The 15,378-nt window shown below is 44.5% G+C and overlaps 1 protein-coding gene across 2 annotated transcripts in view; it reads left to right on the top strand.

Annotated features, from left to right (window-relative positions):
- Positions 1-15,378, top strand: part of KRI1 (KRI1 homolog) — a 67,841-nt gene that overhangs the window by 35,779 nt on the left and 16,684 nt on the right. For both annotated transcript variants that reach the window (XM_078784492.1, XM_068128882.2), the window contains 6 exons: positions 8,269-8,383; positions 9,177-9,334; positions 9,658-9,753; positions 9,942-10,190; positions 10,491-10,557; positions 10,704-10,789. In XM_078784492.1, the coding sequence (XP_078640618.1) occupies positions 8,269-8,383; positions 9,177-9,334; positions 9,658-9,753; positions 9,942-10,190; positions 10,491-10,557; positions 10,704-10,789 (771 nt within the window). The remainder of the gene's footprint in view (positions 1-8,268; positions 8,384-9,176; positions 9,335-9,657; positions 9,754-9,941; positions 10,191-10,490; positions 10,558-10,703; positions 10,790-15,378) is intronic.

Raw genomic sequence — 15,378 nt, 5'->3', positions numbered from 1 at the left:
TGGTGGATGTGGACTTGTTTTTTTTGCAAATAAAGGCCCTTATGGCCCAGAGTAACGAGCGAATGGAAAAGAATAGTGAGCAATTGGGAGACCAAATTAGAGGTTTGAAAAGCAGTATGGGAGTAATGGGAAACGAAATAGGGGTAATGAGGGACGAAGCGAGGGGTACCAGTGAGGGATTAGACAATAATTTTAAGGGATTAGACAATAATTTTAAGGGATTAGACATGAAATTTGGGAAATTAGACGATAAATTAGGGGAAATACAGGAGGGGTTAACGGGGGTAGAAAACAGAATGGCCGCTCAAGAGAATCAAATGGAAGGGATGCAAAAAGGGTTAGAGGGGTTAGAAAACACCATGGAAGGCAAATTGAGGGACATGAGGGACCAAGCGGAAAGGGAAGTTAAACAAATGGGGCAGCAGATAGAGGGGGTCAGAATGGGGGTAGAAACCAAACTGGATGCTCACAGGGAGGAAATGGAGCAGATGAGGATGGCATCGGGGCAGGAGATGCAAGTGATGGGAGAGCAGATCAGAAGAGGAGTGAGTGAGGAGGTCGGAGGAGTGCGCGAGGAGGTGAGGCACTGTAAGGAGCGCATGGAGAAGGAGGTGAGAAAGGGGACTGTAAAATTGCAAGGGGGTATAGAGGACCTGACGCAGGAGGTGGAGCAGCTGACGGTGGGACAAACGGAGTTAGTGGAGCAGGTTCAAAGGAACACTGCGGTATTAGGAGGTTTAAAAGCGACACAAAACGACATAAAAAACGACTTGATAGCGACAAAGAGGGAATGTCAGATGGTACGTGAGGGACTGACAACGAGGTTGGACGAGGTGGTAGAGGTAATGGAGACGAAGGACCGGCAGGTGAGGACGCACCTGGAAACGGTCAAGGTAGCCTTAGTGGATGAGCTTGAGGAGACGTACCGGGGAATAAAAGAGGTGAAGCACAAATTAGAAGAAGTGGAAGAAGGGATGAGCGAAATTAAGAAGCGACGGAGAGGGGATAACAAAGAGATAAAAGAGGAAGTAAAAGAATTGGTCCAAAGTCTGTGTTTGGATCGTGATGATGTGCTCATTAACCGGATGAGGGATTCGCAGGTGATGGAGGAGAAGCGAAGAGGAAGAGGACCCGGTGTAAGTGGTGACCAATATGGTCGTGCGTATGATGCGCCAGGGGATTTAAGAAGCTTGGGGGTCGAGATAGACCCGGGTGTTCGTGAGAGGCCACTGGTGAAGTGTGCGACAGGTCTGGTGTGCGAAAAAGGAGGTGTGCGAGAAAGTCCGACTCTGGGGTGTGTGAGGAAAAAGTGCGTGCCAAGGAGTGAGGGTGCTGGCGAGAGTGAGTCGGTCGTAGCGCGTGTGCGAGGGGGCACATGGAAGCGTGGTGTGGTGAGTGTTACAGAGGGTGTGATGGGAGAGTGTGCGCAAGAGTGTGCGCGAGAGAGGTGTGTGACGGACAGGTGCATGGGGAAAGAGTGCGCTGTCAAAAGTAAGGAAGAATGCACACCTGTGGTGAGTGTTACAGAGGGTGTAACGGGAGAGTGTGCGCGAGAAAGGTGTGTAACGGACAGGTGCATGAGGAAAGAGTGCGCTGTCAAGAGTAAGGGTGAAAGTAGTGAGAGTGACATGGAGCGTGAGTTAGTTGTGACAGGTGAGCGAGGATGTACACCTGGGATGGAAGGATGCACACCTGGAATGGTAGAGCGTGAGTGGGAATGCACGCTGGAGTTGGTGGTGAGGCACGTGGTTGGGTGTGCGAATGAGGGCACACCTGTGATTGTCACAGAGGAGGTGACCGAGGAGGGGGCGCGAAGCGGTGTATTAGTGAGGTGTGCTACCAACGAATGTGTGCCAAAGTGTTCGGTGGTCAGGTGTGTGACCAAGGCTGTGAGTGGAATGGGTGTACCTGGGTGTGTAAGGAAAGGTACGAGGAGCATGGGCACGGCTGGATGTGTGAGCAAGGAACGGGCTGCGGGGTGTAAGCATGCAGGTGAAGCATCGACGTTACACGGGTTAGAGGTTAGAGCGACTTTTAGCCGAAGCGGGCCCTCGGTGCGTGCTGGGCCTCGCTTTGAACGGCCGCGTCCGTGCTCCACTAGGCGGAGCGGGCAGCCCGATAGGAAGGGTCGTCATGGCGACCACGTTTTGTTGAGACGTGCCGGCAGGTCGAGATCGGGACATTGGATGGCTCCACGCCGAGGTGGTGCGTGGGATCTCGGCCCGGGTAAGCCCCCGTCCCTGCCCCGAATGCCGGACGCATCCAGCCGCCGGCACAAAACAACCAGCATCCATTGCTTGGCTTTACAAAGCCGGGCTTTGGACGGGAATTGGCGCACCGAGAGGTATTAGTGAGTAGACTGGGTGATGAGGTTAGTGTTTTGGACCCAAAATTAGAGAAAAACAAAATTTGATGATTGGCAAGGGATTGGCAGTAGTGATTGGCAGATGATGGGCAGTGATTGGCAAATTTTTGATTTATTGAAATTTGATGTGCAAAATTGGTAGTGAGAGACCCCCGATGTGGTGGGATGGCAAATCCACCATCCTTCCCATGGGGGGGCAAAGGAGCAATAGTTTATGGGGTGTATGGCAGTGAAAACTAGCCCGGGTGGGTTAGGTTATATTGATAGGGCCCTAGAAGATGACATTAGGTGACGTTAAGTTTAGTTAGTGACTGATACCTGTAGTGGGGACGCAGGTAGATTAGTGTGGATGATAATGACGTGGGAGCGCAATAGTTTAAAGGGACGACCGGGAAGCGCAAGTTTCAGAAGGGAGTAGTTTGCTGAGATGATGCCGTGTGTGAGAGAATTGAACAGGTGTGATTGCACAGGTGTGCAACTGGACAGGTGTGTGGAGCAGTGTGTGAGTAGTGAGTGTGTGGATCAGCGCGAATGCGCTTGGGGAGAGAAGGGTGCAGGTGGCACCAGGTGTGAGAGCACAGGTGTGCAGTACAGGTGTGTGGAGAGAGTTGGAGTAAGTGGTACGGAGTGGTGTGCATGGTGCGAAGGTGTGGATGGGGGAAGAGTGGACCCCCATCACGGATACCCGGGGCGGGTAGTGTAAGTGTTAGGTAGAGGGTACAGGTAAATTGTGGTTGGATATTGGCATTTGTGGTGCGGTTGCAGAATGGTGTTGTGGATGGGTGCATTAGTGTTGTGGAAATGGCTGGGCGTGTAGCCTGTTAGTGTGTGTAGTTGGTTGGGCACTCCACCACTGTGAGGAGGTCGGCCAGGTGAGGCCGCAGGTGGGCTCTGGGAGCCGGTAGAGTTGTGGATGGGGCCCGAGGATCCGGAGGACGGACCCGGGTAGCCCAGTGCCAGAGAGGGCACCGAGTGGGGAGAGTGCCAGAGGGCCTTCCCCAGGTAGTTAGGTTAGGGCAAGGAGCAGGTAAGCTCGGAGGCAACTGCAGTGGTGGAGGTGTGCAGGTGGGTAGACCCACTGGGAGAGGTACACGCCGCAGCCCAGAAATTGTGCGAGGGCACCGGGAGATGAATCGGGGGAGTGAGACCCCAAATTGAAGCGCACCACAGTTTGGCCAATGGGAATTGGTTTTTAGAACCCATAGTGTAAGAGGGCCAATGGTTTGGCCGGAGAAAGACCCCGGGTAGTGTAAAGTTGTTAAAGTCATTTAGGAAATAGTTAGGATTGATGAACCTGTCGCACCATACGCAGCCACTTACCTGTGGTGATGATGATGACTCCACACCTGTGTTTTCTTTGTTTTGTTGCAGGAGATGAATCGCTGTGTGGATTTGTGAGACGCATCACGACGTGGATGAGACATTGGGGTGATTCCATCTCTCCCTCCCTAGGAGGGACTGATGATGAATTGGTAATGGCAAATTATGATGTTGAGTTGGAGATGGCAAATTTTGATGAGAGTTGAAAATGGCAAATTTGATTGGTTAGGAGGGAGAGAAGACGAATTTGGTATATGGGAGGAACGGGGAAGACAGTAGGGATGTTTGTTGATTTGTAAAGTAGATGTTTATGGGTAGTGTTGTGTTGTGTGGATACAGTAAGGGGTAAGGGAGGGGCCATGTAGGTTACCTGGTGGGGGGGGGCGTACGATAGGAACGTACCTGTCTCACCTGGTTCCCATGTGCCCCCAGTGTGCATTACCTTATATTGCGTGCACTTTTGCGCCCTTACCACCTTACTCACTTGTTTCTTCTTTTGTCTCCCACCTCCGAGGATCTGGCTTTGGGGTAGAGAGAGAGGAGAGAGAGGTGCTGGCTACGCAGTTGTGGGCCTGCACTTTCGCTGTTCGCTGCCTGGATCGGTACACCATATGGACCGCAATGTTTGTGGCCACCCACAATGGACCGCAGTTCGTTTGCGGCCAAGCACCACCCGTTGATGGACCTATGGGTCAACGTGGCACCTATGCCATAAAGGTGAACCACTGTTAATTAACACCACTGAAGGCCACACGAAGAGCAAGAGACACCTGCAGGGTTAGGGGTTGTCGAATTTATTTTTATTCCAATGAACAATGGTGACTGCACCGATTGGTGGTGGGGTGGTGCTTTTGATGCTGGGAAGGGGTGCTCTGCACGTTATTAAAGGCCGTCGGCCACAGAGCACTCGTGGGTTGGTGTATCGATGCTGGCAAGCGCGGTCTCTCTCTATGCATAACATCTGCATGTGTTCCTCCAAAAACAGGTCCTGGATCGTAGTGTAAATAGCAGCGTAGTCGTGTAAATAATGCTCCCTACCGGCTGTATGTTTAGTTTGAGGATTCTTTCCGGATTCGGTTATCCTGTGGGTGTGTTTCTGTGAGGAGAAGGGTGCAACGTCGCAGGGGGACATATTTACTCATTTGTGAATATCTGTAAAACTGTCGCACTCAGGGTAGAGTTAATAGTAGAGGGAACTACATTGCGTGCCACGCTAAAGTAGGTAAAAATTTATCGGGTCGGGACGCCCCGAGGGTAGAGAAGGGTGCAATGTTGCGAATATGGAATTTGGCCTCCATATCCGCTTGTAAATATTCCCCTATTTTCCCCAATACTCCCCAACTATCCCCAATCCCCCATTCCCTAGTCCCATTGTCTGTAAACAACAATCAGTAGAGCCGACCTTCCCCTTATTCCCCCATTAAATGTCGAGCCCAGGTCCACCGCACCACACGTAGACAACTTTCGGACATCTTGCTAGTTATTCTTAGTCTATGTCAGTTAAGGCCTCGTTTCCATTAATTATGACTCTTCGTTGCACCAGAATGTGATTATATGGCACCAGTAGTGAGTTTAGGACCTTTCCCATACCTCCTCCCATCTTCTTCCCCCGTCTACAACAACAGAGGGGCACGGCGCTGCGCGGGGGGGGGAGTGTGCGTCCTCCCACCGGCTCGGTTAGCCGCCATCGACAATGCGCTCCAGACAACGCGCTCCAGACCATGCGCTCCACGGGGTTACCACAAAGGGGCTCCTTGTCAGCTCCTCGTCAAGGGCGGAGCCGGTAACCCCCCCGCACGCACCCAATGAGAAGCAACGTGCCGATTCCACGAGGCGGAGCTAACGAGCCGAGGGCGTGTCACTCCCCGCCGGATATACGCGGCCCCGCGCCGGATGTGACGTGAGATGCGCCCCCAGCTGGAGAAAGAAGTACCTGCGCGCGCTGAGTCAGAGGCGCCCCGCCTGAGAATGAACGTTGCCTGCGATCGCTGAGAGGAAGCGAACCCGCCTGAGAAAGAACGTTACCTCCGAGCGCTGTGACCTCCCCGCATCTTTGGACCGGACCGAACCGTGTGGATTCTGCCCCGAGCAAAGGTGCACCTGGAGCGATCGACAACCGCTTTCCTGCCATCAACCCCCGTGTGAGTCAGCCGTTGTCCCGTTTACCTGTCGTCTGTCCGGGGTCAATATAAGAGTGTGTCTAAGTGCCTGTCTTCCTGTGATATACCTCTAGCCCCTGTAATCTAACCTTTCCTTACGAATATAATTGAGAATCGAAACATTGGTGTCTGTCATTATAACCCAGCCGGGTGTCTTCTTTTCCTTTATTGATCCAGCGTAGCGCGGCTCCGTCAACGTCGAGTATAATCGGGTAATTTGTGCGGACACGACGGCCATTCCGCTCGGCCCACCTTAACATCAAAGTCGTGTCTGTAACAATATATATATCTCTACGTCGGTCTTTTTCCCCTTAAGGGGGGATTAATCCCCTTGTCCGCGACTGACCGACGTGAATCCTGGGGGTCCCAACGCTCCTTCCGGTCGGGAGCGGCCAGGGTATTTGGTCTACAAAAAGTCCCAAGGACCTGAGTGCCACTCCTGACCGCGAAGCAGGGGAGGGACTCCCGCTCGAACCCCGGTTTTAGATGGTCTAGTTGCCGAGCGGTTTTAGCAACCCGAAGTTCGAGTCATTAACATTCACTAACCCGATTCCGAAACGTTGGCCAAATCGTGCCACTGGTATTCAATTGGGAAAAGACAAGGACGACCGGACGAGCTCATGAAGAAGAAGAACGAAGGTAGGAAATAACAGGATTTATTACTACTATTATGTACACAATCAAAAAGAACCAAGGAGAAGGAAAGATACGAAAATAATTTATGGAAGGACCAGAAGGACACAGTGCAATATTAACTTATACAAGCTTACTTGTACCCCAGGACAAGACACACAGAACAAACTCACGTACACAAAAGGATGGAATGGCAGGGATGGTTTGGGACGGCAGAGGAGGGTCCAGGTAGATGGTGGCGTCGAGGTCCGGCTCCAAGCGCGCGCTCCGATCCACGCATTGGGGTCGAGGCGAAAACCCGGCAAACACAGCTCCGCTTCGCGTCTCACCGACCGGCAATAGGGCCTAGAGGGTCTCGGCCTATTGCCGCAATACAGGCACCCCCTCACGTCTCTCTCTTTCAGTCTTGCTGGATCACGCCTCTCGTTCATGCCTTCTCACCGACCTTGTACCTTCTCTGTCCAACTCTCATGAACCTTCAAGCACCTCCCTCCACAGAACTCTCACTTCAGAACTCCCTCTGCAGAACTGCTCGTGGGGCTCCCTCACTCATCTCTCGTGGGGGCTCAAGGCAATGGGTTATATAGGCCACACCCCCTCAAGCCATACCCCTGAGCCTTGGTTGGTCGTTCGGGGCTCCACCCTTAATGATGAGGTGGGGGCCACGCCTTTCTTCTCCGAACCGACCGCGTGTTCAATGGCGGCAATGCAGTTGGCAATTGAGGCTTTGCACTTGACAGGGGATTCTACCTTATTTCAATTTGATGCAATGCAGAGTCAACTAATGGGAAACACAACCTTAAACTAATACACATAATAAAGAAATAACTATTTAGAAGGGAATATGATTTGCTACGTGTATGTATATGGACGAACTAAGAGGACGACCTTTGACCTTTACACACCAAACGGAGATATTTACAAGAATTCATTACACTTACAGAGGGTGATATTTACAACAATTACAAATCCGCAACAATATATATATATATATATATATATATATATATATATATATATATATATATATATATATTGTATACAAGATATGATGGAAATGAATGTAGAAGGAAGTAGAGGACGGGGAAGACCGAGAAAGACTTGGCTAAAGATGGTCGAAGAAGAAATGCGGGCAAGGGGGATAACACAGGGGAGATGCAGAAAATAGGGCAAAATGGAGAAGATTGTCATGGGGAACGCAAGGCTAACCCCTGCTCTAGCAGGGAAAATGGCCTTAAAATGCCTGTAATACAAGATGGAGGCTCGTGTAAGAGCCGATATCACGATATGTCAAAGAGTTGTGGACAGAATATGACAAAATGTGCTGGATGAGTTGGGTAGGTGGCAAGAACAAGCCGATTAGATTTTGGCTATGGTCTGGATGCAGGTCCAGCCTATCAGGAAATTTACACAAAGTGTAAACATTTCAGCCTGGCAGAGCTATGTTGTGGAACATACTTAAGTTCTGTGTATTTCGCATCAGGGCAGGAATGATGGCTCCACCCCTCCCTCCCCCATTTTCTTTTTTGGGTCAAGTAATGCGTTGTGGTGTTTGTGCAGTACAAGGCGTGGTAGCTTTGGGTTAGTGCAATGTGTAGCATGTGTTTGTGTGATGTATTGCATTGTTTTTGTGTTGATGCATTAGAGTATAACGAGCACGTCGTAAGAGAGTGGTGTGTTAAACCAATGGTGTGTGTTAAAAAACAAACTACATTGTTCGTTTTCATGCCGCCTTCCCTCCTACTTTCCACTTTATTAATTTGCTCTTCGTACTATTGTCCGTGCGTTCAGGCATACTTGCGTGACCTCTGGTGCAGCTCCCAACTACCAGAAGATGAAGTCTTCCTTCGAGATTACCTCCTGTTGCAGCGTTATCAGGAGAAGGAGGAGGAATACGAAGATGCAGGTTCTCTTCAGCCTTTTCCCTCGTATTAAATTCGACAAGTGTTTGTTTGTTGGACTTCTATACTCTCCCGAACCGCTGGACGGAATGAGTTGACAACTGCTAGTTAGTTGTCCTTGGAGTGCACTCGGCAAGTTTTTAGGTGGTGAAAATAATTTGTAGCCCTGGGTTCAGGGTTGTGGGGTGGAACACAATTCTCTGTGTGTGAACGTGTATCATATCGCATCGCTCCTGGTGTGACGCACTGTGGCGGTATTAGAAGTCATACTAAAATAACGCCCCATCTCGGGGAATTATCTCATCTGAATAATATTATATACTATACAAGAATGGTCACAATTAATTATCGTGTGAAACCATACCTACATCATTCTTTCAATAATGGCTGTTGCCTGTCCATCGCTACATCGATTTGCAATGATAGTGTGTGGTGATTGTTTCCATGTATGAACTTGACCAGTGAAATATCAAACAGTTAATGGAGAAAACACACACACACACAATGGGAAAATAGGTTTGTATGAATAGACGGGTGTGGGAACAGAGGTTGATTGTTCATTTTATTGAGTAGCACAGTTTTTATCCAGAAAAAATAGATTTTAAGTTTGCTGGTTTTACCTGATGAGTCCAATTATAAATTCCAGCATGTTTTATCCTCGTAAGGCATAAAGCTAGAAATAAGATTTTTTTTTTCTCTGTACTTATGAAGAGCCTGTGTTTAGACCATTTGTACACATTATTGGTTGATTCAAAACAGTACAACAGTTTTCTTGTGTACCATTGTTTTTTTCTGCAGGCTCAGATAATGAGGCCGAAGTTGGGCATGTATTGCTTGAAAGTCAAGAGGGTGAGGAGGAAGAAGATTCTGATGAGGAGGGTTTTTTGTTTTTAAAGAAACAGGATGACTTTGAGCGCAAGATGAACTTCCGTTTTGTGGAGCCAGATAATGGCATGGTAAGAAATGTTTGTATGATTATGCAAATACTTCAAAGTATTTTGCCAGACACGAGGGTGGAACCATTGACATTTGATGAACATACAGGTGAGGCATAGTAATTGAAAAACAATGCATGAAAGGAAGGGAAGTGTCTTTGGAAAAAGGGGGAAGAGGAGAAAAGGATTTTGGTAGGTAGCAATATGTATAATCGATCTTTGATCTTGACTGCTCACACCCAGGCAGTTGAGTGGTTTGGAGGTTGAGTAGATAAAGCCTTCATTCAGTGCTGTCATCAGTGGGTTTGTGCAAAAGCGCACACTACTTGTTTGTTTGTTTATAGATTCGCAGCTTCGCACGGAATGCAGTGGGCTCCGTTCGGCAGCAAGACAAACGGCGACAGCAGAAACGTGAAAGCAAAAAGGAAAGAAAGCAGCAGGTGTGAATGTTTTACTGGAATGAAGCGTTGGTCTCAGATCATTGTATCTAATGGTTGATATTTTTCCTCCCATAGGGAAGTCTGGTTACAAATCCATGAAACTGGCACTGTTAAAAACTGCTCTCACACTATCGGTACCAAATCGTGCAGGTAATACTGTTCCTGAAAATGATCGTCATCATGTGCAGGAGAAACAATCGCGTTTGGCGGAGTTACGACACATGGAGAGACTGCAACAAGAAGCGGCTGCGGAGAAGCTACAGAAGCTGTGGGATGCTGCACATGGCTGGAGCGAGTGTCAAGCTCGGGTGAAGGGGGACGGAAACAACTTGGAGCAGAAACCGGAGGAAATGGAGAATGAAGAAATGGGGAATCTTTTTCAAAAGAAAGATTTGGATGGAGATTTTGATCCCAAAATGCATGATCAAATGATGGCGGTGAGGAGCAGTTCGATTTAACCATCATATATCATTATCACAACTTGTTGCCTTTTCATTAACACTCCCAGATAAATTAACAAACTCAAAATGGTTCATTGTACCTGTATCATGAAAGGCGTGACCTTTACTCTTTTGTTTTTAATGGCCCCATTTGCACAAGCACGGATTCATTATACTTGATCGCACACGACCATAACGACGTCAATATACAATTGCACGTGAGCTGGATCGATGCATTCTACTGTTTCTGTATAATTTGTGGTCTCAGAAAATGCAGTCTTTGAAATTATGTTGCAGGAATACTTCGGAGACAAGTATTATAAGCACGTGGAAAGCAAAAAACCAGACATGAATGGATGGTGTGGTAGGTCACATGCTTAACTTATGCTCACCAGAAGTTGCATATCCACCTTTTCTGTCTCGAATGCCTATTTGGAGTGCACCTTCGGTCAAAAATAAACGGTGTACATTCTACCTGGCCTCATGCATTCGTTCCCTTCCCCACCTCAGATGATAGGGATCTGCCCTACGAAGAAGGTGCAACTGATGAGAACAACGACTGGAGTGCGCCACACTGTGATGACCCAAACTTTGTTGTGAGTGAAACTTTTCAAACTGCATTTTGTTCCCATCACATTTGAATTCTGTTGGTATTGCAGGGTTCAAAATAAGTGCTGGCCCAAATGCCAAATGCCACCAACTTGGCGGGCGCTCTACAAGCTGCTTGGTAATGGAACACACTGACTGAGCTGTGTATATAATTACAACTGGAGCGAACCCCGGTGATATGTGGGTCTCAAGTGGCGTCATTGCCTCCACTTTGGATTACCATAGCCCAGGTAGGCTGTTCAGCTCACTGGTTTCAGGTAAACATAGGGGCAATACCCCTGGCACTCACCCGGTAGAATAAACAGTATACTGCATCGACTAAAGGTATTTTAAACCAATTTCAGTGGTTGCTAGAAGACAGGGCAGCATGTAGAACCATACTAACATAATCATAAGACTTTAAACAAACAAAGAAATACCTATTTTGCGGGGGCAACCCTCCCCCACCTCCAACCCCATATACCTCCTGAGACCCCAATTTTTCAAATGCCTTGAACAAACATTGGTACATCATGGATGATGAAGGTTGTGGTGAGGTTTCATCACAATTGTGTGTGTATGTTCTGACAAAAAAGCAAATACTTATTTTTGGGGGGAAAGCCCCCCCATAGACCACCTTAGACCCCGATTTTTTAAAAATGCCATGTACAAAGTTTAGTATTAAATAAAAAACAAAAAAACCTTTAGAGGCCATTTTTTGTTTCTTTAGAGGCCATGAAAACAAAGTTTAGTATAACACAGGTTATTGTACACAGCTCCTTTCCTATGCCATCTCCAGGCATTGCAAATCGTCATTGCCGGGCACCAAAGGGGGCTCGGCAGTGACGCACGTTGAAAGAGAGTACTCAGTTTTCACTCTGGTTTCTTGTTTTCTTTCTTGCTTTCTTGTTTGTTTGTCCGGACGATATCTCAGCCATCCTTTAAGCTAGGAAGCTGAAATTTCGGCACAATAGTGAGCAAGTCGTTTGTCAAAAACGGTATATATATTTTTTTGATTAATCAATAAATTGAGGAGTTATTTAATTATTAGCGATTAATTAAGTACTTATTTAATTAATTAAATTTCCTTTCTCTCGTCTGACCATTAACTCAGGCACCTTTTGAGTTAGGAAGCTGATATTTGGACATGCCAATGACCAGGTGATTTGGCTGCAAAGGATATTTTTGATTTATTAATTAATCAATTAATCGATTAATTATTTAATTATTCGATTAATGACCAAAATTTTTTTTTTTTTAAAGTTACAGATTCTGATGAAATAGTGGTAGTTTATGTGTTCTCTGACCAAATTGATTAATAATTTAATTTTTTTATGATTACTATTTATTTATTTGTTTTCTTGTTGTACACCGCTCCTTTCCTATGCCACCTCCAGGCATTGCAAATCGTCATTGCCGGGCACCGAAGGGGGCTCGGCAGTGACGCACGCTGAAAGAGTGTACTCAGTTTTCACTCTGGTTGTTGTACACCGCTCCTTTCCTATGCCATCTCCAGGCATTGCAAATCGTCATTGCCGGGCACCAAAGGGGGCTCGGCAGTGACGCACGCTGAAAGAGAGTACTCAGTTTTCACTCTGGTTTCTTGTTTGTTTTCTTGTTTTCTTGTTTGTTGTACACCGCTCCTTTCCTATGCCACCTCCAGGCATTGCAAATCGTCATTGCCGGGCACCGAAGGGGGCTCGGCAGTGACGCACGCTGAAAGAGAGTACTCAGTTTTCACTCTGGTTTCTTGTTTGTTTTCTTGGTTGTCCGGACGATATCTCAGCCATCCTTTGAGCTAGGAAGCTGAAATTTCGGCACAGTAGTGAGCAAGTCCTTTGTCAAATACGGTATTTTTGTTTTTTGAATAATCAATTAATTGAGGAGTTATTTAATTATTAGCGTTTAATTAAGTACTTATTTAATTAATTAAATTTCATTTATCTTCTGACCATTATTAACTCAGGCACCTTTTGAGTTAGGAAGCTGATATTTGGACATGCCAATGACCAGGTGATTTGGCTGCAAAGGATATTTTTGATTTATTAATTAATCAATTAATCGATTAATTATTTAATTATTCGATTAATGACAAAAAATTTTTTTTTTTTTAAGTTACAGATTCTGATGAAATAGTGGTAGTTTATGTGTTCTCTGACCAAATTGATTAATAATTTAATTTTTTTATGATTATTATTTATTTATTTTCATTATTAATCATTTATTTATTTTCTTTCTCATTTGGCCAATATCTCAGGCACCTTTTGAGCTGGGAAGCTAATATTTGGACATGAGTGACCAAGTGATGTGGCTATCAAGGATATTTTTGATTTATTGATTAATCATTTCATCTATTAAGTATTTATTGATTAATCGATTAATTATTTATTGAGTAATCAATTAATTATTTAATTTTTTATAAATGACTTATTTAATTAAATTTCTAAAAGATACATCTTCGGATGAAGCACTACTGGTTTAGTTATGCGATTAGCCAATTGATTATGAAAATATTTTGTGATAATCTTTTATTGATTTTAATTATACAATTAATCAATCAATTAGTGTACACCTCTCCCTCCCAATGCAGCCTCAATGAGCTGCACTGCGGTATTGCCGGGCGCCGGAGGCGCCCCGGCAATGCCGCGCTGCAGCATATTTAATTATTTGGCATGGGGCGGTGTACTTTGAATGTATGTGTACTTGTTGTACACCGCTCCTTTCCTATGCCACCTCCAGGCATTGCAAATCGTCATTGCCGGGCACCGAAGGGGGCTCGGCAGTGACGCACGCTGAAAGAGAGTACTCAGTTTTCACTCTGGTTTCTTGTTTGTTTTCTTGTTTGTTTTCTTGGTTGTCCGGACGATATCTCAGCCATCCTTTGAGCTAGGAAGCTGAAATTTCGGCACAGTAGTGAGCAAGTCCTTTGTCAAATACGGTATTTTTTGTTTTTTGAATAATCAATTAATTGAGGAGTTATTTAATTATTAGCGTTTAATTAAGTACTTATTTAATTAATTAAATTTCATTTATCTTCTGACCATTATTAACTCAGGCACCTTTTGAGTTAGGAAGCTGATATTTGGACATGCCAATGACCAGGTGATTTGGCTGCAAAGGATATTTTTGATTTATTAATTAATCAATTAATCGATTAATTATTTAATTATTCGATTAATGACAAAAAAATTTTTTTTTTTTAAGTTACAGATTCTGATGAAATAGTGGTAGTTTATGTGTTCTCTGACCAAATTGATTAATAATTTAATTTTTTTATGATTATTATTTATTTATTTTCATTATTAATCATTTATTTATTTTCTTTCTCATTTGGCCAATATCTCAGGCACCTTTTGAGCTGGGAAGCTAATATTTGGACATGAGTGACCAAGTGATGTGGCTATCAAGGATATTTTTGATTTATTGATTAATCATTTCATCTATTAAGTATTTATTGATTAATCGATTAATTATTTATTGAGTAATCAATTAATTATTTAATTTTATATAAATGACTTATTTAATTAAATTTCTAAAAGATACATCTTCGGATGAAGCACTACTGGTTTAGTTATGCGATTAGCCAATTGATTATGAAAATATTTTGTGATAATCTTTTATTGATTTTAATTATACAATTAATCAATCAATTAGTGTACACCTCTCCCTCCCAATGCAGCCTCAATGAGCTGCACTGCGGTATTGCCGGGCGCCGGAGGCGCCCCGGCAATGCCGCGCTGCAGCATATTTAATTATTTGGCATGGGGCGGTGTACTTTGAATGTATGTGTACTTGTTTTCTTGCTTTCTTGTTTTCTTGTTTGTTTGTCCGGACGATATCTCAGCCATCCTTTGAGCTAGAAAGCTGAAATTTCGGCACAATAGTGAGCAAGTCCTTTGTCAAAAACGGTATTTTTTGTTTTTTGAATAATCAATTAATTGAGGAGTTATTTAATTATTAGCGTTTAATTAAGTACTTATTTAATTAATTATATTTCATTTCTCTTCTGACCATTAACTCAGGCACCTTTTGAGCTAGGAAGCTGATATTTGGACATGCCAATGACCAGGTGATTTGGCTGCAAAGGCTATTTTTGATTTATTAATTAATCAATTCATCGATTAATTATTTAATTATTCGATTAATGACAAAAAAATTTTTTTTTTTAAAGTTACAGATTCTGATGAAATGGTGGTGGTTTATGTGTTCTCTGACCGAATTGATTAATAATTTAATTTTTTTATGATTATTATTTATTTATTTTCATTATTAATCATTCATTTATTTTCTTTCTCATTTGGCCAATATCTCAGGCACCTTTTGAGCTGGGAAGCTAATATTTGGACATGACAGTGACCAAGTGATGTGGCTATCAAGGATATTTTTGATTTATTGATTAATCATTTAATCGCTTAATTATTTATTGATTAATTGATTAATTATTTATTGATTAATCAATTAATTATTTAATTTTTTTCTAATGACTTATTTAATTACATTTCTAAAACATAGGTCTTCGGATGAAGCCCTACTGGTTTAGTTATGCTATTAGCCAATTGATTAAGAAAATATTTTGTGATAATCTTTTATTGATTTT

The sequence above is a fragment of the Myxine glutinosa genome, chromosome 9, assembly GCF_964187855.1.
Source record: "Myxine glutinosa chromosome 9, kmMyxGlut1.1, whole genome shotgun sequence".
NCBI lineage: Eukaryota > Metazoa > Chordata > Myxini > Myxiniformes > Myxinidae > Myxine > Myxine glutinosa.
Note: the sequence above shows the minus strand (reverse complement) of the source record. Positions and strands in the feature narration are given on the sequence as shown.